The sequence below is a fragment of the Mastigoproctus giganteus genome, chromosome 2 (genome assembly GCF_048544385.1).
Source record: "Mastigoproctus giganteus isolate SK-2022 chromosome 2, ASM4854438v1, whole genome shotgun sequence".
Taxonomy (NCBI): Eukaryota; Metazoa; Arthropoda; class Arachnida; order Uropygi; family Thelyphonidae; genus Mastigoproctus; species Mastigoproctus giganteus.
Genome location: NC_143576.1, coordinates 142791419 through 142815650, shown reverse-complemented (window position 1 = coordinate 142815650; position 24232 = coordinate 142791419). Strand labels below are relative to the sequence as shown.

Below are 24232 nucleotides of genomic sequence, written 5' to 3'. Positions count from 1 at the left end.
TGTTTTTTTTCCATAGTTATGAAGGTTCAGCTGAGTAACATAAATTCTGAGTTTATACTTTTGACTTGTTATTTATGATACATTGAACTCTGACATTATCACATACATGAGTAATTTTTATGTATGCATGCTATTATCCTGAAAGATGCATGCTGTTATGTTATTTATAAATATGTTTTATTTTTCTTTCTTTAGATTGTGAGAAGTATCAAGCAAACATATTAGGACAATTACATGATGAATCTTTACAAAGGAGAGAATGGAAGCTTGAAATGCCAATATCGGGATTAGTAATTCACTCAACACTGGGAGTACTTGCATTTTGCCCTCAGACATATGAGCTGCACCAGTTGCCTTTTTGGGTAAATTTAAACTGTTCATCATATTCAAAAACTTATATACTGTATGGCCAAAAGTATTTATATACCTCTCTGCAAATATTGTGTAACCTGCCAGAAGTTTTCTGTGCATACCAATTGTCTCGGACATATCTACCTGCTAACCTATGCAGTAGTAGTATATTTGACACCAGTATGAGTCAAGGAATGGAATCCATGTGGATAGTGATTAGATGCCATCTGTGTAACCTTTCTAGGAGCACAACTGTGGCTCATTTGGACCTCCCAAAATCCATTGTGGTAGATGTTATTCAGAATTAGAGGACTGAAAATGATACTTCAACTTGTAAGTGAAAAAAAAATGTGTATTTTCTCACAAACTCTTGGAAGGTGTGTTCGATACAACATAAAGAGGGTAGTAGTTCATGCTTGCATATGTCGTCTGTCAGATTCAAGAGGCCACAGAAACATCCGTCAGTATGTCAACCATCTCTAGTGAGCTGTCTGAAATCATAAAGTCTGTGTCTTACTTGGATGATTTGTACAATTATGCACTACCTACGCTGTGGCAATACTCCAAACACTGGTCCTGTCACTATTAGCATAACAATACTGTATTATGCAGTCAAAGGTTATAGAGGACTGGTTTGTGACAAAAAGTTGGACTGAATGGTTCAGAGCCCACACTTCAACCCTAATGAATATCTGTGGGATGAATGGAGCACTAGACTAGGCTGGCTCTGTTTTTAAGAAGAAATGGAGATAAATTCTAGCTGACACCTACTGTAAATTGGTAGGAAATATGTTTGGGAGGGTTGAGGCTGTCAAACAGGCCACAGATGGCCTGTGTATTAGGATTTTATATTAAATCCCTTTTTGAAACTATCTGTGTGTGTGTGTGTGTGTGTGTGTGTGTGTGTGTGTGTGTGTGTGTGTGTGTGTGTGTGTGTGTGTGTGTGTGTGTGTGTGTGTGTGTGTGTGTCCAAGTACTTTTGGTCATTTATAGTGAGAATAAAAATTTTACAGTAGTGTCTGGCTGGTGTCACACCCTGAAAGGGTGTGACACCAACAAACAGGCACTTTGTAATAGTATTTTAATTAACATTACATTATTGTAATATTATTAAGGATATAATTGTGAATAATATATATATATATATATATTTTTTTTTTTTTTAACTGAAACAGAGTGCCAACAATAACAGCCATATTTTTGGATGCAAAAAAGAATTACACAAGCAGGGTTTTTTTAAATTAAAATTTTTTTTTTTAAAAATAAAGGTGTTATTATGAAAAATGGTATGCAAATAGAAATAGTAGTGTAATATACCAAAAGTGAGAGAAGATTTTTTATGGCCATATTTCATGAATTCTGAAACATTCGGTGATGCAGAACAAAAGTTAAAACTATTCCAAAGGAATACCAAAATTCACATGGGCATCACCATATGAATTTTAGTCCCTTTATGAAAAATAAGGAAATATGGTGATCTCTGAGAAAGTGTCAATAAAAATGTTTTGAGACTGAGGGTGATGTGCTAAATGGTTAACAGGTGCACACACACACACACACACACACACACACACACACACACACACACACACACACACACACACACACACACACACACACACACACACACATTTCTTGTGTGGATCCTGAGCCTTGTGTAAGCCCATATTTTCTTTTTCAAGGTTGTTTCAAATGATGTTTCAAAGTACATTACTAATCTTCCACTAAGTAAACATGGATAAAAGATGGCAGTATTTGCTGCCATCTTTTATACATGTTTTATATATGTTTCTAAATATTTATAGACGCAGCACAAAAATATATTTTAAAATTGGAGAAGATTTTGTTGTTGTCCAATTTTGGCTTACAAAAGTCAAAATTCTCTGAAATCCAAAATTGAATAAGAATGGTTGACAAGTACAATCTTTTTCTTTTCCTTCACTCGATTGAGATTCTGAATTTTTTAAAAATTGAATCAAGTGATACATAAATGGATGCAAAAGATAGCATCATAACAAAAAAGAAGTAATGGTGTTTATTATGAAATTTTTATGATTTTTTTGAAATAATTACACTCAAATATTAGGCAAATAAGTCGAAACATGAACAAATTAATAAAAACTTACTTCACAGAGCCAACTGCTAGTGGAAAATTACTGCTCAGGCATGTTTGAGAACTCATTCCAGAAATGGTTAAGAGGTGTTGAGAAACTACACTGGTCAGTATAACTTCTGTGGTTGATAAGATCATGCAGTCTGTGGTTAAGAGTATGGTATAAGCCCATCTCTATAGGAGTGGTAGTATCCTTAATAGATCATAGCTTGGTTTCATAAAGAGGAAATCTTGCTTGATCAATTATGTTAACTAAGAACATGGGTTAACTAAGAACATGGGTTAACCAAAGTCACGAAACATTTGAATGGAAAAAATCACATTTACTATATTTATGTAAGGTCTGATTAAAAACTACTAAATATTTATTTATTACAAAAGAAGTGGAGGTAAAAGGTCAAGACAATAAGTAAGCATAGAGGAAGAGTCACCATCAGAATGATGACAAGAGGTTCACCATTGAGAACTGTGCAAGAATCTGAAATGAAGAATGGAAGTGGTTTTGACCATTGAGTGTTATGCCTATAAGTGTGTGTTTATTGGCCAATCTGTATGTTGTGTGGCCTGAAAAACTTGGAATAACTCACAAGGAGAAACCCGCCTTACTCCACCTGAGATCAGCTAACTACAGCCTTGGTTGAAGAGGACTTTAGAAATTCTTCCAGTTATAGATGGGAGTTGAACCTAGACTTCTCTAAACAAGTAACAAGTGATAAAAACACTATACTGTCATGGAGGACTAATGGAAGTGGATCCTGATTTCATCAATTGCATTGTTACTGGTGATAACTGTGAATCAAAATTGCAGTCATCCCAGTGGAAGTTGCCAAACTTGCCCCATTCTGAAAAAAAAGTAATCATTTGAGCAGTTTCCTGTTACAACAAACCAGTAATGAACCTTTAATAAGGGCACCTCCGTAGCCAGGTGGGAAGGAGCAGCAGTGCATAGCACACGCTTTTTATTAGACTGGGGTTCGAGCCCGTCACCACCAAATACGGAGAATGCCGAAAGTTCGGGAAATGACCACCGCATATCCCGGAGCAATATGGCCTTAGTTGCTAATGTTCCTAAAATCCAAATAACAAACAAAACAAAACCTTTAATAAGCACCAAACCTGTTGAAATTTAGATATATCTTAGACTTCTGTTGTAGGGGATCATATCAATTCTTTGCAAGACAGTTTGTTGTACGACAGTTTGGTGCACCATATTTCAGTGTATGTAACAATTCAGTGTATGACAGTTCGGTATATGAGACAATTTGGTCAATGACATTTCACTGTTTGTGGCAATTTGGTGAAAGACAATTGGTAGCTATGACAGTCCAGCGAGTATGACGATTCAGTGAATTTTTTAGGAGAATCTGTGTGATACACTGAATTATTATTGTTATTATTATTAGCCATATGGTGCAAGGAAGCCTGAGGCTTATGCTGCACCAGCCAAAAAAAATTCCCAAGTTACTCTGAGAGAGAGAGAGAGAGAGAGAGAGAGAGAGAGAGAGAGAGAGAGAATGATGATATCCAGCTCAGGACCTTGGATATGCCTAGCCCATACACCAGATGTGATCCCCTGGAGTTATTGTCATACACTAAGTTGTCATGCATACAGTAAATTGTTGTACTCACTGAATTGTCAATGTATGGAAAAGCAGATGGCAAAAAAGCAAAAAAATGCAAACTTTCAACACCGAACATGTAAATGGTTAGTGATCTCAATACTGTGATCACTAATTTCATCTGATATCATATAATATTAAGTGATCACTGTGATCACTTGATATTATATATTTTTGAGAGAGCATATACCATCTACCTTTTTTTTTTTAATGCACATTCTACTTTTTTAAGGAGATCCTATTAAAAAAATAGCTAAGACTGGTTAAATATTGGATACAAGTGAACCTTATTTACACTTTACTTTCACTTCTCTAAGTTGTATTTTTTAGAGAATACACATTGGAGGGGGGGGAATTGCCCAGAGACCAAAAAGTAGAGACCATTAATGGATTCCATTTGAGTAATTTGCAGCTTGTGTCAAACTATAGTAGAGATGCAATCTCTACTATAGCTTTTATTGAAAAAAGTTAGTAGTAGGCTTGTACCATGGATGGGTTAAGGATAGGTTGGTAAGCTTCCCTGGAGATCATGTAGGGGTTGGAATTGGAGTCCAAGTCTCACTTTCCAACCCATTCTGCCTATGAGAAGGATTGGCATGAAATCTCTTATACAAAATAAATGGATAAAAAATATATTATTTTCTTTTTTCTAAATTTTTGCACTCCTGCTTTCTAAGGTCCCAAAATTTCTCTTGTTTCCCTTTTTACTTCATTAATTTTGTTAATTTCTCATCTTTGTGCGATACACTAAATTTTCATACACCAAATTGTTGTACTCACTGAATTGTTGCAATATATCAAATTATCATATTAACAGAATTGTTGCGATGTACTAAATTGTTGTACTTCGAATTGTCGTGATACACTATATTGCCCTACCCACTGAATTGTTACGATAAACCAAACTGTCATACTCGCTGAATTGTCACAATACACCAAATTGTCATACTCACTGAATTGTCATAGCCACCAATCATCTTTCACCAAATTGTCACACAGCGAAACGTCATTCGCCCTGGATGGGGAATTGTCTCATATGTTGGAACTGTTCCAACCTATCATGTACTGAATTGTTGCATACAGCAAATTGTCATGCACCAAACTGTCATATAATGAATTGTATTGTAACAAATTGATGTGGACTCCTGTTATAGTCCTTATGGATACAAAAGGCCAAACAGTCTATGTGCACCACTTTATGTGAACAGGAAAAAATGGATCAAAATTCTTCCAAGTGATAAGAACTTGAGTTAATTACCAGAGGTGTATTAAACTATGATAGTGAGTTAAATGATTTTTTAATAACTGAGAGCAAAATGGAGGAGAAATTGTTGAAGATAAACATAAAAAAGGCACCTTGGGGGGGAATGGGATCTATCCAGTTATATTAAAAGAGGCAGCAAAGGAAGTAAGAAAACCCTTAGCTATAATTATGAGAACTTCCTTGGACTCAGGGGAGGTACCCATGGACTGGAGATGTGCAAATGTATCACCAGTTCACAAAGGGAGGTTCAAAAGGTGACACAAATAATTACAGACCTGTTAGTTTAACTTCTGTTCCGGCAAAATTAATGGAGGCACTGGTTAAAGAAGCACTGCAGGATTATCTAGACAACACTTCAGTTATAGTTTGGACACAGCATGGGTTTGTTAAGGGGAAGTCTTGTCTAACCAATTTGATTGGATACTATGATGTGGTCACAAAGAAACTGGATGCAAAAATTAATTTTGATATCATATACTGGATCTTTGTTAAGCTTTTGATACTGTTGCACATGGAAGACTGCTATACAAATTGGAGCAGTATGGCATTAAGGGCAAAATGCTACTATGGATAAAGGGATGGTTGAGTGGGAGAAGACAGAGTGTGGTAATCAATGAACACTGCTCTTTCTGGACTAATGTCTAGATGTTATTAGTGGAGTTACTCAGGTTTCAGTGTTGGGTCCATTGTTGTTTTCTGTATTTATTAATGATATTGATGAAGGTATATAAGGCTTAATGTCTAAGTTTTCAGACAATACAAAAGTTGGCAGAGTTGTTAATGACACTAATGACGGTACGCTACTGCAACAGGATCTAGAAACGTTGAGCAGATGGGCTGAGAGGTGGCAACTGAAGTTGAACATTGACAAATGGAAAGTACTGCATATGGGTAGCAGTAACCCCAGAGTAACATATCAACTTTGGAACTACAATCAGGATGACAGAGAATGAAAAGGACCTGGGGAGTAACTGTGCAGTCAAATATGAAGTTTCATGAGCAGTGTAGACAGTCTGCACGAGTAGCTCATGGTGTCTTGTCAATGATAAACAGGATTTTTTCTGGCAGGGATAAGGAGGTGATTATCCCTTTGTATAAGGCAATGGTCAGGCCACACCTGGAGGCCTCATTTTAGGAAGGATGTAGAGCTGCTGGATCGAGTACAGAGAAGTGCAACAAAATTAGAGAATGGAACAAAGGGTTGCTTTTACAGATGCTGTAATTTGCAATTTAAGATTTGCAAATTACAGTGTCTGGTGGCTAGGCACCTGTGAGGTGATCTGATTGAGGTGCATAAGGCCTTGAATGGTTTGAGCAGGCTCAATGCTGACAGGATTCTTCCTCTTGCTGAGATAAATTTCCTGAGGGGACATAAATTTAAATTGAGAAAAGACAGTTGTAGAATAGATGTGCAGAAATTTGCCTTTGGCCAGCATATAGTTGATTGCTGGAACAGACTTCCATCTGTCATTGTAGAAGTTGACAGCTTAAATGAATTTAAGGCAGAACTAGACAAACATTTTGAGCAAATGGATGGGTGAAATGGGAAGGTTTTGTTTTTTTTTTTTGACTGATGCTGTATAAGCTTGCTTTCTTGCAGCATATGCCTCTACTAATGCTAACTGCATTTATTGATGCTTCTTTTAAGTAAAACTGTTGCTCATCAATGGATGAATTATTTCCAAATTGGATGTAAATATGTCAAAAGTGACCAATGTTCAGGTCACCCTTTAAGCAGTGAGACAGTTACTAAATTGCAATAATTTTATAATTTTTTTGCATGAAAATTCTTTTTTTTTTTTTTTAATGAAAATCCCAAATATGACAGGTATTAGAACCTATAGTACTTAGTACCATGGTTGGGTTGGAAGTTGAGAGAATATATTTCTTGACATTTGACTTGAACTTGTAGACTGTAATTTTCAGGAAATACTTATGAAGGAAGGTTGTTCCAGAAAACAGTAGCTGAATGAATAAATGAGGAAGTTAAAAAGTTCGAGAAGTTGAAGCTGATTGAGCAGGGCAAGATTTCTCCAAATGAAAAGTGGAATTCAATGTGCTATCATTGGCAAAACTATGGATAGGATTTCCAGTCAATGGAAGAAGGTCATTAATATACAAGAGGAAAAGAGTGGAGGAAAGAATTGAATCTTGGGGGACACCAGCATTAGTGGAGAAGTTAGAAGACAGAGAGCCATCTACCATCACCCTCGGTGAGCGATCATAGAGAAAACTGGATAACCAATTACAAAAAACAGTTGGCAAACCATAAGATGGAAGCTTGTTTAGAAGACCTTTATGCCAAACACAATTCAATGCCTTTGAGATGTCAAGAGCAACTGCTTGTGTTTCACCAAACCTTTCCATTGAATTTGTCCATAAATGAGTAATATAAGCCAGAATATCACCAGTGGATCGATTTTAGCTAAATTTAGCAATATTTATTTGAATACGCAAACAATTAGAATAGAATATAAAAGGGTAATAAATGGTTTAAGAAGGTGTGTAAAAGCGAGGAAGGGGGAACTTTGACCCATAAAAGGTCAAAGAACATTTTCCTTGAAAAGGCTGAAAGACTGGAATTGTACGGCAAAATGAACAGAAAGGGTTTTAGATGGTCAAGGGCAAAAGGATAATGGAGATTAGAGATAAATAAGGGGAGGAGAAATGAGAACATAAGTTGATATATAAGGAATTGAGTAGTGGGAAAAGGAGGTGGTCTTTCTGGTAAAGCTTTGGTGGTGTCTAGAGGCTGTGTAGCAGTTGTGGCTGGGGAGTATGCTGAAAAGGGTTTTGGATCAGTGAAAATTAGCTGAGTATGAGCAGAGTAGGCTAAAAGGGTTTTGAGTGATTTTTGACTTATGAAAACCAGATGGTCCACTAGCACCTGAGTCTGGTCTGATAGTCCTAAAAGGGAGGAGGAAGGGAAAAAAAGGATCCCTTGAATTTCAAGCCTCAGAATAGAAAAATTGTCTTTTGATAATGGAACTGGCCCAACCTGGTGATGGAAAAAGGTACTGTAAGTACGCTTTATTCATACTATGTCTAGTCCTAAAATTTGTCCTGAGAAGAGGAATTAAACCTTAATTTAAGAACTAAAAGAAAAGTCACTCTGTGTTCCTGCTAAGAAAAGACTCAATTAACAAGTGTAATAAAAAAGGGGAAAATTTATCTGATTTCTAGATAAATGCTGAGAACTGGTATTATTCCTTGCCAAAAACGAATTATTATAAGGCTTAGAATTTGTGCATACGAAAAGGGGGTGTATTTGTCATAGACAACTTGGTTGTGAAATTAATCTTTATTATCAATAGCAATAATGTATAAACCCATGCCTGAAACCTTTATATTAAACATGTTGAAATTATATTTGTGTCTACATCAGTTGTTTCACTTTATTCTAGTTTAACTTAAGATCCCTGGACACCTATATGCAGTCAGTGTCCAAGGTAACGTAAAGTTAACCTAAATAAATAACAGTAGGTGAACAAAATATATATATAGAAATAAATTATAAATATATATATTTATATATAATATAGCAAAAACGCAATGCCTACAACAGTCTGACATGAAGTTATCTCAGCAGTGTAGTAGGGTTTTTCATTTTAATAGGTTATTAGTGTTCTTAATTATTTTAAAGATAATTACTGTTTATCATTCATCTTAAATTACTTTTGTAGAATCAGAATGAATCAGGTATTACCTTATCTCCTGAGAATATATATCCGAGTGGACATGAAGTATCAGTTTGCCATTTATCACTTTCATCCAGTCATATGTGGTTAGCCACAACTGGCACAGATGGAAAATTATGTGTAAATTCAACAAGGCTTCTGGTAGGCATTTTACTAATATATTATTTATGAAAAAATATAAATAATAATTTTTAGAATATCATGGGGTTTATAAATTTTCTTTTTTGAATGATTAAAACATTAATTAATTAAATGTGAATTGTTAAGTGAATTTTGTTGTGTAAAAAGTAAGTCACTTCTTTCCTTAACTGTTCTTTTCTTTTTTTTTTTTTTTTTTGCTTTACCTACTTTTCTTGCACTGAACTGTCTATTAGTTCAGTGGAAGAAAAGTAATCCAAATGGTTACTCTCCTTTCCTCAGTTCAGCCTTATTGCTTCTGTTCTGTTCCTTGCCATCTTTACCATTTACTAGTGGTAACTTTTTTCCCTCTCTATGCATTGTACACGATACTGTTCTTCACACTGACATGCTCTTATACCAATGCCAGGGCCTTCCATACAATGTATGGATATGGGAAAAAACTGATTCTTCACACTATCATCTCCTTTGGCCATATGTACACACCTCTTAAAAAATTTCCAAAAATTGCAAGACAATTCCAAAATTTAAAAAAATAATAAAAAAAAAAAGTAATCCAAATAAAAGATGAATAGAAGTCTCACAGGTAATCACACACACAGACACACAGAGAGAGAGAGAGAAAGAGAGAGAGAGAGAGAGAGAGAGAGAGACAGACAGACAGACAGACAGACAGACAGACAGACAGACAGAGAGAGAGAGAGAGAGAGAGAGAGAGAGAGACTGACTCCATTGGAGAAAAAGACCATAACCAAGTTGTGACTTGAAGTGCCCAGAAGACCACTAACTCTGACCATGTACTTTGAAAAAGATGGAATGTTGGATGTGTCCTTTGGATTGTCTTATATTCTAGTAAGTAAGTAGACAAGCTAAGTGAGGTCATTAGTAATTGCAAATGCCTTGGCATCTTGACCAGCTGGATTCATGCAGATAGAAAACTGAACCAACTAGAGTTATGAACATTTAAAATCACCAGAGAAAATTACTTCACTTTAGGAAACTTAGCTTGGAGAAAATTGAATTATAAGGGAAGTCAAAGAGTTCAGAGTGTTTAGTGGAGTTTGCAGAACAATAGACTCATCATACACCTATCTAAATAATATCTATGGAGATCTTTATTATTGTAATAAACAAAAAATAGCACTCACCAGGGAAAGAAGGTTACTGATCTTTGCTGTATACTCTGTGATATTTTGTTTACTCTCTATCAAATGTATGGTATTTTTATACCTGCCATTATTCTATCACTTATTTTCTAATGTAAAAATTATATATATTTTTAACATTTCTTTTAATATATGTAATTACTTGTTAAGAATAATTGTATTACTGTCAGTATTAAAATCTTAATTATTTTCTTAGTTGGTCACTTATTTTTTTTTCTATTTTTATGTATTGTTTTTTTTTTATAAAACTAATAAATTTCATTGTATACTTATTTATTCAGGGTCATACAACATCAGTTATAGCCCACAATTGCTGGCAAGCAGGTGGATGTTGCTTAGAGTTTTCTTTTTCTGAAGATCAGATTATCACTGGAGGAGCTGATGGAACAATCGTTTGTCATAGCTGGAGGTAAGTATTTAATTAATAAAAGTTGTGCAGGTCTGTGTCAACAATTAACATCTTCATTGCTGTGTATGATCACTGTCTTTCCACACCATATGCAAAAATGCCCGAGATTGAGTTTCACCTAGATGAAGAGGGTAGAGACTTTCATGGGTTTTATTTTCAGCCCAGCCTAGTTAGTCAGTTTTAGGTGGGGGTTGTGTGATGAAAAACTTGACTTCACATCCAGCAAACTAGCCAGAAATGGATCTTTTTAAGTATCACTTGGCAGTTGATAATCATTATAATTGATTCAATAGCTAATAAAAAATTGATTATATTTTTTACTAGCTATTGATTAATAATCAATATATTTGATTATTGGTTAATATAATTAATCAATATAACACTTATACACTCAGTAATAACATATGATTATACAGAAGTGATAGCACATTGTAGTTACATAAATGATTAGATTGGAGATGATCATAGTGCTGTTGTAAGAGACTAGTAATAAAAACAGACAAATAATATTGTAACGTAATACATTGTACAAATGTAATGTTACAAAGACTAGAATAATAGATGTTATTGAGGATTCAAATATCATTTTAAAAAGTGTCGCTTTTAATACTTAAGCATGCCTGTTTTGCTCCCATTATGGGCATGCCTTTGCGCAAAGTTTTACATTTAATAATCCTTGAAATCGGCAAAAAACAATATATTAATTTTGTAATTCCACCTGTTGTTTTAAAACTACAATATAAAAGCATGAAAAATCCATTTTTTTACAATTGCAAGTATATATTTTTAAGTATCTGTACCCTATCTCACTCAAATAAGGGTTTTCTGTTTGTTGAAGTCTATGAACTGGACACCATTGATAGCAAGTTGTAATTTAGCTTGTGGATTTTGGGCAATCCATAAAATTTTGAAAAATGGACAGTGGCCTATTTAATTTTTGGTTGTTCTCTCCCTGAGATCTTTTCTGTATCTCATCATCCCTGGAAAAATTTCTTGATGACTTTTTTTATACCTTTCAACAGTCTTCTTTTAATTTTTCTGCTGTTCCTGATTTTCACAATGTTATTAATAGCCAGAGTAAACTTTTCAAATAATTGTTTTTTTTTTTTTTTTTTATGTAATTGTCAAGGCAACTAAGGAAGTATAGTATAAAATGTGTGTAAGTTTTTGCACTTTGTGGCTGGTATTCCTGCTTTCTGGATAAAAATTTAAATTTCCAAAAGGATGGGATCCTTGCCCAAGACCATCGAACCCATCCACAGTGTGAAAAAAAAAAAGTTTAAAAATTCTTTCTGTTTAGTGTAATTTAAACCCAAGGCATTTTACACAAGATGGGGGGATAGCAACAATAACCACTAAGCTAGCTATGAAGACTTTTTCAATATTTAATATACAGTCCAAATTACTATATATATAATTTAGTTTCAAAATAGTAAAGAAACTCATAAATTTTGCTAAACGGTGGTTAAACAGAGCTATAACTAATGTAAAAGTTAACTATCTTCTCTTTTATTTATTTATGTATTTTTTTTCATTGACACTGTTCATAATGACTTAAAACTCTGCTCACCAAGTTTTGTTTCTACATGGTGGGCCAGATACTATATAATATGCTTTGGGCAGATAGTGAAGATACTAATTCAGACCCAAGAGAGAGAAATGATCTGAATCCTTCCTTGTCAAACACAGTAATTCTTCATTTAATTGAGACAAAGGTTTGACTACACATTTTTTCTTTGAAGTAGCCATTGTATCTGTACTTCATATGTAGTAACCAAATAGTGTCAGTGATCAGAGAGTTATGACTAAGAGATCTCCTGGCTCATTACTGAATACAGTTTTACAGCACCATAATGGTATAATGGCTTCGTTCTGGGCTAGTTTGTTGGACTCTTTTCCTAATATAGCAGAAAAAACGGTTTGTAAACTTTTATCATTTGTGATGATTTATTTATGTGAATGTGAGTTTGTCAAATATTGCAACACAAAATCAAAACAGAAAAACAGACTTGGCACATCAGCAGACATCCACTGTCAGCTATCAGTTTTGACGCTTAATTTCAGCAAAATGATCACTGAAAATCTGTTGCAGCAGGTCTCTCATTAGATTCACTGAGTAAGTCTATTTTTTCATTTGGAGTCTTAATAATACTTACATTTTTTTTTTTTTTAATTTACAATTTTAAGAGTAGCAATTATTTTTTGGTTCAACTATAATACAGTAAACACATGCACAAGAACAAAAAGTGTCCCTTTCTTAGCATTCTATACCTACAATAACCTTAGGGGGACCTGAGGACCTTGTCAAACTTTCAGGAGTTTGACAAGGTCCTCAGGCCAAAATGTCTGAGAACCAGTACCTCGGCCAAAAAATTTGAGAACCAGTGCTTCAAAATATTTGCATATTTTTAGGTTATTTTATGGCCACCTTGTATAAGAGCTATGCCACTAGAGATGAAGAACTGATTATTCTGTTGTAAAAAGAAGTAATTAGGCTACATCTAAAGTATTGCATACAGGTTTGGACACATTATTTTCTTTTATTATTATTATTTTTTTTATAATCTAATATGACTACATAGGTCAGACAAAAATACAATCATTAACTGTACTTATCAGGTATGTGAATTTGAGCCACACTTAACTCGAACATATGTGTACTAACTGCATAATATAACTTAGCTATATCTCTCTGTAAGATTAACTGTCTTATAGAGAGATAATCTCCAGTTCTGTGGGTTACAGTTATGCATACTGAAACCATTTTCCTGGTGACCTAGTCATAGTGTTTAAGCTTTAAAAAGGTTAAGAAGTAAACTAAATACTGAGGGTATATTTTCTTTTTGTCAGGAACCATGCACAAAGATACAGATTTAAGTTAAGAAAAGATAATAACAGATTAGATAAAAAAATAAATAAATAAAAATTCCTTTAGTCAGTGAGTAATTTGTTGTTAGAATGCCATCGTCCTGGTGTTCTGGGTAGAGAGCTTATATAAATTTAAAGAGGATTGAATAAATTGCATCAAGTAAGTAAAAGAAATGAATGTTGGAAATGTTGACTGCATTTAGTAGATTTTTATTGTGCTTTCCTTCCTTGCATCATTTTTCAATAATAATAATAATGTTGTTTCTCTGTTTTTCTGTTTATAGTGGTCAAAGAGCATCTCCTGTAAGAAAATGTTCTGTGAACTATACAAATATAAATCAAGTAGAAATTAGTCATATACATAAATTACAACAAAGCAGCAAAAAGTGTGATATTGATGTAAGTTTAATAAGTATTTTCTTATAGATTAGCCAACTTAATTTAGCTTATATGAATAAACATTAATTTTTACACTCATTATTCATTATTACTATTTCAAAGCAGGTATTGAAATAGTTTGAGAAAATAGCACTACTCTGTGTTATGTTTTTCTGTCTGGGAACACTTTTGCCACCTCCGTAGCCAGGTGAGCAGGAGCAGCAGTGCGTAGCACACGCTTCTTGATTAGACCGGGGTTTGAGCCTGTGACCACCAAATACGGAGGATGCAGAAAGGTCAGGGAATGACCACCGCATATCCCCTGGGCAATATGGCCTTAGTTGCTAATGCTCCTAAAAATAACAAACAAACAAACAAACTGGAACACTTTTATTCTTGTAGTGGTAGATCTTTGTCAGTAAATCGATTTAATTATTTCACATCTCTCTCTCTCTCTCTCTCTCTCTCTCTTTCTCTCTCCCTCTCTCCCTCTCTCTCTCTCTCTCTCTCTCTCTCTCTCTCTCTCTCTCTCTCTCTCTCTCTGCTGCTTTTCGATTGCTGGAACATTCTTTTTTCCAGATTTACTAATAAGCATATGTTGGCAATTTTAGTATATGAAATTGTTTCACTTATATCTGAGCAGTGGAATGGGCTCACAGTGTTGCTCCTCATACTATATCTGAACAGTGGAATGGGCTCACAATGTTGCTCCTCATACTGTATATATGGTCAGGAATTTGTCCTGCATATACTGGGTCCTGTTAATGAACACTTAGCCATTCTCTATTGTGATGCTGTATTTTGCATACTATGCAAACTGCTCATATGGTTACTTTTTCTCTCCTAGAATTCCACAATCATAAGAAGAAGAATTGCAGGTATGTAACTTCACTTCTTTAAGAGTGAAGAGATATACCTGCAGTTTCAAAGTTTCAGTTGGTCAGCAAGTATCAATTTCATAACAGATCAGAACTTCAGCATTCTGATCTGTTGTAAGATCTGATCAGTTGTTATATTTTTCTTATTTTTTTAAAATATGGAACATTGACCTAATTCCTCCTTTTCTGAAATTCTGATATCCTGTAAAGTGATTAATACTTGTTTCATGCTCTGAAATAAAATTTGAAAAAAAAATCATATTTTCTTATAAATACCCTTATTATTTATTTTGTTATTATTTATTGATCCTGTATAGAGTGTTTCATCCCTACATACTTCCATATTAATTAATATTTCAAGTGTAAGGTTCAGTTTTTCAATACTCAGATGAATAGACAGACATAACCCCTTTGAGCATGCACGCGTGCGCGCGCACGCACACACACACACAATTAATCGAAAAAAAGGGTGTTTAATTCAAAAACTTAATAATAGGGTTACTTTTTATTCTGGATGATAACCTCAAATCTTTTGAGCATACTTTTGTACCAAATTTTGGTAGGTGTTATTATTATTATTATTATTATTACTACTACTACTAGGCATGTAGTGTATGCTGCACCAGCTAAAAAAAAAAAAAAAATTTCCAAGTTACAGTGAGAGAGAGAGAGAGAGAGAGAGAGAGAGAGAGAGAGAGAGAGAGAGTCGGAAGTAGAAGGGAATCACCAAGAAAGAGAAGAATGATGATATCCAGCTCAGGACCCTGGGTGTGCCAAGCCCATACTCACATCACTACATGGCTAATAATAATAATAATAATAATAATAATAATAATAATAATAATAATAAGGGGGGCATGATGGCCCAGTGGTTAAGACCCTGGACTACCAGCCTGATGGACCCGGGCTCGAATCCCACCTTAGTGGAAGCAAATGCAGCTCTATTACACTAGGAGACCGATATAATAATAATAACATTAAATGGTGATAAGAAAATAAAAAAAACATCGCGAAAGTTACCCCATTGGACTTACCTTCCCCAAGGTCAGAATGACACAGCTGAGGCAGATAGTGGTGCCATCTAGTGCCACTTACGAGGACTAAAAATAAAATTAAATAACTCATTGGACATAAGTCGAAGCTAAACAAGTCCACCATCCATAGATGGATGATGTTGCAGAGAAATATTATTCATACTGCATCGAGTGTGGCATAGGATAAAGTCACTCGTGTTCAGGCCTTAGGCAGAGGGGTCGGTTCGAAAAGTTTGAGACAGTCTCCCGAGCAAGATAGTGGAGCAAGTGGGGCTGGCCCCCGTAAGGCTACCATAAGAGGAGGGCAAGACCATCTACCCCCACCAACTGGAAGTGCTTCCTGTGTGACTGCGCTAGTGACCATCCAGGAAGGAAGAAAATGCCAAGGCATGAAGTGGAGCATTGAAATGAATACGTACATCATGCGAGCATACTATGAAATAACCAGGCTAGAGACTGATATGACAATGTACAGGTTGCGACTGCATACCAAGTGGTTGGAACGATACCCGGATATTCAGGTCACCGAACAGTGATTAGCAGACCAAAGAAAGACCATCGTCACGAAGAACCTAATAGCTCCTACCATCTTGGAAAAAATCAAGCAGGATATCAGTGATCAACTACAAAGCACAAAGAATATGGTCAATATGGAACCAGAGGAGGAACATCATACCATGAAACAAGAGAAGGAACGGCAAGAAGAAATACAACTCAGAGTAGCTGAGGTGGAAAGAGACGAAGTCATGATATCCAGAATAGAAGGAGTGGAAGAAGGCCCTAACAGAATTTGAAGGAATGGACCCCACAAAAACTCACGTGATACCTAAGCAGAGGCCATATAAAATCCTGTGGAGAGTAACAGAACAGACCACCTGAATCGACAAATAATGCCACATTACCTTGACAACAATGGTGCAACACTGGAGGCTATCCACACAGCCATATACTGTGTTGCCATAGCAGCTACTAGGATCAATGGAAAAGAAACAAGAGACCAGCAGCAGAAGAACCAAAAACAGAAGGAACCACCAGCTTGGGAAAGAAGACTTCAGCAGAAGATAGAAGAATTAAGAGTCAAGATAGGTCAGTTGACCCAGTACCAACAGGGTAATAGAAGTAAGAAATTGATTGGAAAAGTGAAGAGCATCCTCAAGAGAGAGAGAGACAGCGTCCACAGCAAACATGAGACCAGAAATCAGAAAATAGGAGAATACAGTAAACCCCCGCTATTCGCGGTATCTGTATTCACGGTCGCCGATTTAATATAAAATGAAACCTAAAAAAATGAGAATTTTAAAGTGTCGTGAACATTTTCCACCATAAAAAAAACATAGGCATGGCTAAAATTATCTTTCCCAGTCAAAACAGCACTCAGTGGGTGGGGGGAAGGGGTGACAAAATTGCGAGCGTGGATGTTTCTCGCAAATTCTTGTTCAGTATGTGTTATGCGCTTGCTATGGAAGGTTTCGTCGTTTGTTTTTAATTTATATGCTTATAAATTTATCAATTTATAAATTTATATGCTTGCAAAAGTGATAAATCTACCATTTTGCAATGTAAAACAGATTTTTTTGAATGTGTTAATGGAAGAAAGTGACTTTATTTGGACAAGTTCTTTCTAACCCGTACAAAAATATGGCTATGAATAACAAGGAAATGTGAAAATATCAAAGAAGGTGATGACATTAGCGAATAAAATTAAGTTATTAGACAAAATTTCTAATGGTGAAAGTGTCTTCTCAGTGGCAAAACATAAAATCAATGAGTCAACGGTACGATCAATCAAAAAATCTGAAGAAAAAATCCGCTATAGTGTCCGTGAAAACGCGCTAATTGCTTCAAAAATTTGCTCTGTAACTTGTGATGTTAAATTAGAAAAAATGGAAAAAGCTTTAAATCTGTGGATAGAAGACCAAACTCAAAATAAAATTCCGTTAAGTTCATTCATCATTCGTGAAAAGGCAAAACTCCTTTATCAACACTTTAGCGAAACTGGTGATAGCACTGGCGGGATATGTTTTTTAGCTGTAGCAAAGGCGCTGGTTTGAAAGATTTGTTTGAAATTTCTAATAAATATTACATTTAATATTAAATTGTTTCTTATTTTCATTTCGATGCCATATGCTTGCATTTCACTATGTACTGTCTATGTACATAGTCATATTATGAAGGTACATATTCTGGAGGGTATCATACGGAAGTGTTCTACATACTATATTAAGGTAAACTCCTCTTATTATTCTACAAATATTATTATCAACGTAGAACATATTGAGTATTACAGCTCTGATTCATACTATATAATACATACATAGACAAAATTTTAGACTAGTTTTTCTTATATGTTTCATACTTTGGAACGGAACCCCTTTATTACTATGGGAGCCATAACTCAGTATTCACGTTTTTGGTATTCGCAGCATTTCTCAGGAACGTAACCCCTGTGAATAGCGGGGGTTTACTGTACTTGGACACACTGAAGCAGAACCTCCTCGCACTCAGCAAGAGACTGCGCAGATGCACAGAGAGCTCCCAGAGTAAAATAAACAACCAAATCTTCGATGAGGACCAAAGAGCCTTCTACAGGAAACTGGGTGAAGATGAGAAAGCAGGAAATGGACCACCCGAGAAGAAGACGATCGAGGAGTTCTGGGGAAATATCTGGAGCAGTGAAGTAAGACATAACAGCCGAGCACCCTGGATAGAAGTAGAATGGAAGAAAACCAAGGACATACAAGAGATGAGAGATTGGGAGATTCGAGAAGAAGAAGTAACACAGTCGATCAGGAACATCCACAACTGGCGAACCCCAGGAATTGATAACATCCACAACTGGCGAACCCCAGGAATTGATAACATCCACACCTGGCGAACCCCAGGAATTGATAACATCCACAACTGGCGAATTGATAACATCCACAACTACTGGTACAAGAAGCTCACATGCACACACAGACACCTAGCAGAGCAGTTCACTCGAATGATAAGGCACCCAGAGACAATCCCAAAGTTTCTCACTGAAGGAGTCACATATCTGAAGCCTAAAGATGAAGTTACAAGAAACCTGGTGAAATACAGGCCAATCACCTGCCTCCCACTGATGTACAAGATCCTGACCAGCTGCATAACCAAGAAGATATCAGACCACTTAGAGAGTCAGAACATAATGGCCGAAGAGTAGAAAGGATGCAAGCTGAGGAGCAAAGGATGCAAGGAGCAATTAACCATACATGCCGCAGTTATGGAGCAAGCCTACAAGAAACACCACAACCTATACATGGCCTACATCGATTACCGCAAGGCCTTCGACTCCGTACCTCATAGCTGGCTAATAGAAACCCTGAAGATCTACAAGGTCAATCCGATAGTAACAAACTTCCTAGGAGTAACAATGGCAAAATGGAGTACCACCATTAAGGTCGAGAACATCACAACCAGGCGAATCCCCATTAGAAGAGGAATCTTTCAGGTAGATGCTCTGAGCCCACTTTGGTTCTGTCTAGCACTCAACCCGCTCGCTATCCACCATGCTCAATGGCAGAAAGTATGGATATAATCTCAAAGAAGGAAGAAAGAACCTGTACACCCTCACCCACCTGATGTACACAGATGACATCAAGCTCTATGGGGCAACTGAGAAGCAACTCCAGCAACTACTCCGGATCACCGAAGAATTCAGCAAGGACATCAGGATGGAATTTGGTCTAGACAAATGCAAGACCACACACTGCACCAGGGAAAATTAGTTGGCCAAAACATACCAGCTGCTGACTGGTAAAGAGATAGAAGCTATGACAGAAGGAGAGACCTACAAATACCTAGGGATGATGCAGGCTCAGCAGTTAGAGCACAAGGAAATCAAGAAGTGCCTGACCGAAAAATATCATCAGAGACTCAGAAGCCTGCTGAAAGCAAAATTGAATGGAAGGAACACAGTTAAAGCCATAAATACCTATGCAGCTCCAGTACTAACATACACCTTCGGGGTCATAGATTGGACTAACACCGAGCTAGAAGATATCATGCGAAAGACAAGGACAATGATGACCAAGAGCTGCCAACACCACCCGAAGTCAGCAGTGGAGAGACTAACAATAGCTTGAAAAGATGGAGGAAGGGGCCTGATAGAGCAACAGAAAACAGTGATAGTTAACCTGAAGGATTACTTTGAGAACAACACAGCACCACTCCACCAGGCCATAAGGAAGATAGATAAGTGGTATACCCCACTCAACCTAAGCGAGGAACCCCCACCCACCCAGATGGCACAAGAAACGAAGTTAGAAAGATGGGCAAAGAAGACACTCCATGGTAGACACTACAATGACCTCCATCAAGATCATATCGATAACATTGCTTCCAATGCATGGCTCACAAGCAGGACACTCTTCCTCAAGACTGAAAATTCGCGAGTTACCCTGAGAGAGAGAGAGAGAGAGAGAGAGAGAATCAGAAGTAGAAAGGATTCACCAAGAAAGAGAAGAATGATGATGATATCCAGCTCAGGACCTGGCGCCTCCGTAGCCAGTGGGAAGGAGCAGCAGTCCGTAGCACACGCTTCTTGATTAGACAGGGGTTCGAGCCCGGCACCACCAAATACGGAGGATGCGGAAAGGTCAGGGAATGACTACCGCATATTCCTGGAGCAATATGGCCTTAGTTGCTAATGCTCCTAAAAACCAAATAACAAACAAATAGCTCAGGACCTTGGGTGTGCCAAGCCCGTACTCACTATATGTGAGCCCCATGGTTAGATTATATTTGACCCCAGGAGCTCACATCTGGTGAGTAATTGCTTGGCACACCCAGGGTCATGAACTGGATATCATCATTCTTCTTTTTCTTGGTGATTCCCTTTTACTATCTCTCTCTCTGGGTAATTCAGAAATTTTTTTTTTTTTTGGTTGGTGCAGCATAAGCCTCAGGCTTCCTTGCATCATATGGCTAATAATAATAATAACTATGAAGTTGAATCAGTGTGTTTAAGCATATGTGTCAGATTAATGCTGCTAATGTTTAAGAAAACCCAATGAGGGAGTGTATGTAGGTGTCCACATATGCTTTGAGGAAGAATTTTCAGATTAAATCTTTGCAACTTTAATGACAAATATCAAGGTTAAATTGTAGATAATGGGAATATTTTTTTTTTCCCTCAAAGCATAGGTGGACACCTACACTCCCTCATTGGTTTTCTTAAACATTAGCACAATTAATCACACTGGTACACACAGTGATTCAACTTTATAGTTAAATTTAAAAAAACCTGTATAATTCTTTTCATTAAATATGTCCTCTATGACCCTCACTTTATAGATTAGAAAAGCATCTTCCAAAACAAGGATGGGCATCTAACTACCCTTTTTAAGTGATTAGATGCTGTTGCCAATCACAGATATATGGGAGATATGTCTCCCCCCCATGAAGCCATATTTGCCATATTTATTTTCATAACCTATGCTTCTCTTTTGCACTAGCCACCCAAATCTCTTCCAGCAAGTCCTCACTTAGTATACTCTGCAAAATCTCTCTTAAATACTCCAAAAATTACTTGACCATTTGCTTCACCTTTGATTGTTTCTGTGATAATTAGAGGGATGTGGTGGCAAAGATGAATGCTTCTACTGAGCCTGTTGTGACTTCAGTTCAGGTTCAAAGTCACATGTCCATGTATTGTCAGTGGCAGCAATGATTTTAATATTCCAAATTTATTGGCTCTTTCTTCACAGGTCTTACATCTGTCTTCCTCCAAAATGGTGGTAATTATCACTGCTGATGTGTTGCCCTTAGATATTTGTAGTCTACCTGAATCTTGCTTGTCTTCAACACTGGTCTGACCTTAATGCAGGGCCGTGTTGAGCCATTTTAGTATCTGATGCAAAAATGAAAAATTGTGCCCTACTATTAATCATGGCAACATTGGCAATTATTTAATCTTCCTTTTGGCACCCCTTTCAGCTTTTAATCTGAAGCAACAGCCTCATCCTCAGACTGGCTCTGCTTTAATAAAACCGTAGACCAATGTGAAATTGTGCTTTCATTTACTGTTGACCCACCAAACACTTCCTGCAACAGTTCATAAATTTGTGTCAGCATTCAACCATATATATATATACAGGGTGTCTCAAAAATATTGGTACAAACGTTTAGGGGAGGTAGGTAACATCTAAAGGAATGTGAATTGCATAGGAACCCATAACCGGAAACGTCACCGTAAGTCGGTACACGGCACTGTTCTTCAGTTCGTGAGAGGGAAAATTTCTGGTTTACTCATTCAAGCAGTAGTAGCCGCGAGAAGAGCATGCATCGATATACAAACTGTGAGCTGGCAGACATGCACCAAGTGTATGGATTAGCAGAGGGCCCACACGGTGTGCGCCCCCATGTGGCACAACGTCGCTTCGCAATAAATGTGTGGGCAGGTATGGTCGGTGACTGCTTAGTTGGCCCATACCTGTTACCATCTCGCATGAACTCCACTAAATATCGGATCTTTCTTGAACAAGTTCTACCAGGATTACTTGACGATGTTCCAGCAAATGTGAGATGCAACATTTGGTTTCAACATGACGGGGTGCCTGCCCATTATGGAAGGTGTATTCGTGACCGTTTTTGAACAGGCGTTTTGGGCGTCGATGGATTGGCCATGGTGGACCCGTTGCCTGGCCCCCACGCTCACCTGATTTATTGAGCCTTGATTTCTTTCTGTGGAGGAGCCCTCAAATCTATCGTGTATGAATTGCCTGTTGAGACGGAAATGGATCTCGTTGCGAGACTCGTCTGAGCTGCTGCTACTGTCAAAGAAACTCCAGGTGTGTTCGACCATGTCCGCCAGTCCATGCTGCGTCGGTGTCACGCATGCATTGCGTCTCATGGTGCAACCTTCGAGCATCTGTTGTAACATCATGAAATGCATCCATCTCGTACTCCATTGTTAATATTATGTTAAATAAATGTTTGCCACTAATTACTGTCTTGTGTCATTTCTGCTACTAGTTTCCCATGACGTTTCCAGTTATGGGTTCCTATGCGATTCACATTCCTTTAGATGTTAACTACCTCTCCTAAATGTTTGTACCAATATTTTTGAGACACCCTGTAAAAAATAAAGTGTCTCAAAAATATTGAGACACTTTATTCAATTTTGATAAAGGATCTTTGATCCGAAACTGTAACCTGAAATGAAGCAATATCACACCATCCATTTTGAAAAGCCTCTACACAAGCATTCAATGCAACAACTCTTATTTCAAACAGAATAATGTTTGTTGAGGTTAAACTTCAAATTATTATCTGATAAATGTCAGTTGCACAGGCATATGGAGTGAGGAGCATGTGTACAGTACACATTATTTTGGGGCTAACCTTCATAGAAAGATGAGTGGACTTTAGTAAGGGTGTTTGGATGTTTTTTTTTTCCCACAATTTTTTTTTTTTTTTTTTGGAAAGGAAGGGTGGAGGGGACAGAACGGTGAGAAAAACAGTTCACAACAGGATTACTTGAAGTGAGTTTGCATCAGCAAGCCATAGATATTAGAGAAGAATTTAAAGTAAACAAAAAGACCGAAATTAATGCCATAACAAAGTTTTAACCTCTAATGGAGATTGTTTTCCTTAGAGTTCACCAGTACATAACAACTCATTATGAACACTTATCCGACATTATTTTCAATACTTAATAGTTACAATAAATTTTGTCTGAGATGTATGTTTATATTTTTGTAGTAAAAATTTGTTTTTCATTAATACTTCAAACAGTTCTTGAACTTATGGATGTTTGAAAGGCATTGTTCAATACAGGACTTAGACTATGAAGGATGTAAATGCTAATGATGTGCCTACCAGCATTGTGGAGAACTAATGGGTACTATCTAGTGAACCAACCAACTTCTCCCTAACAGTACAATAGAAGAAGAGAATTCATAGAGACTTGAATAATTCAATGGTTCCCCTAGGAATTTCAATGTGAATAGTGTAGAAGATTCCTAGTTAGCTCTCATTGAACAGATCACCAGGAATGGGGGAAGATAACAGCCCCAGATTGCTCTCTTTATCTTCCAACAGATCTCCAAGAGATCATCATTTTTGCCTATTTACAGATCCCACTCCAGCCTTTTGGGGCCCTCCCCTGCAAATCAGGTCCCTTTCAGAGACCCAAAGAGATCTGTCATGATAGCAGCTAGAAACCAAAGATTTCCCCCATCCACCCAGCAGTCACAAATGTAAACACCACCACCAACACTATTTCATCTCAGGAATACCTCCCAAATGTAGTAGATGGATGATGACTATAACAATCCATTTTCATTAATAAAT

At 36.7% G+C, this 24232-nt stretch overlaps 1 protein-coding gene across 1 annotated transcript in view; it reads left to right on the top strand.

Annotated features, from left to right (window-relative positions):
- Positions 1-24232, top strand: part of LOC150089626 (cilia- and flagella-associated protein 43-like) — a 204059-nt gene that overhangs the window by 73798 nt on the left and 106029 nt on the right. The window contains exons 5-8 of the mRNA XM_090390056.1: positions 196-362; positions 9031-9186; positions 10631-10758; positions 13911-14025. Of these exons, the coding sequence (XP_090246182.1) occupies positions 196-362; positions 9031-9186; positions 10631-10758; positions 13911-14025 (566 nt within the window). The remainder of the gene's footprint in view (positions 1-195; positions 363-9030; positions 9187-10630; positions 10759-13910; positions 14026-24232) is intronic.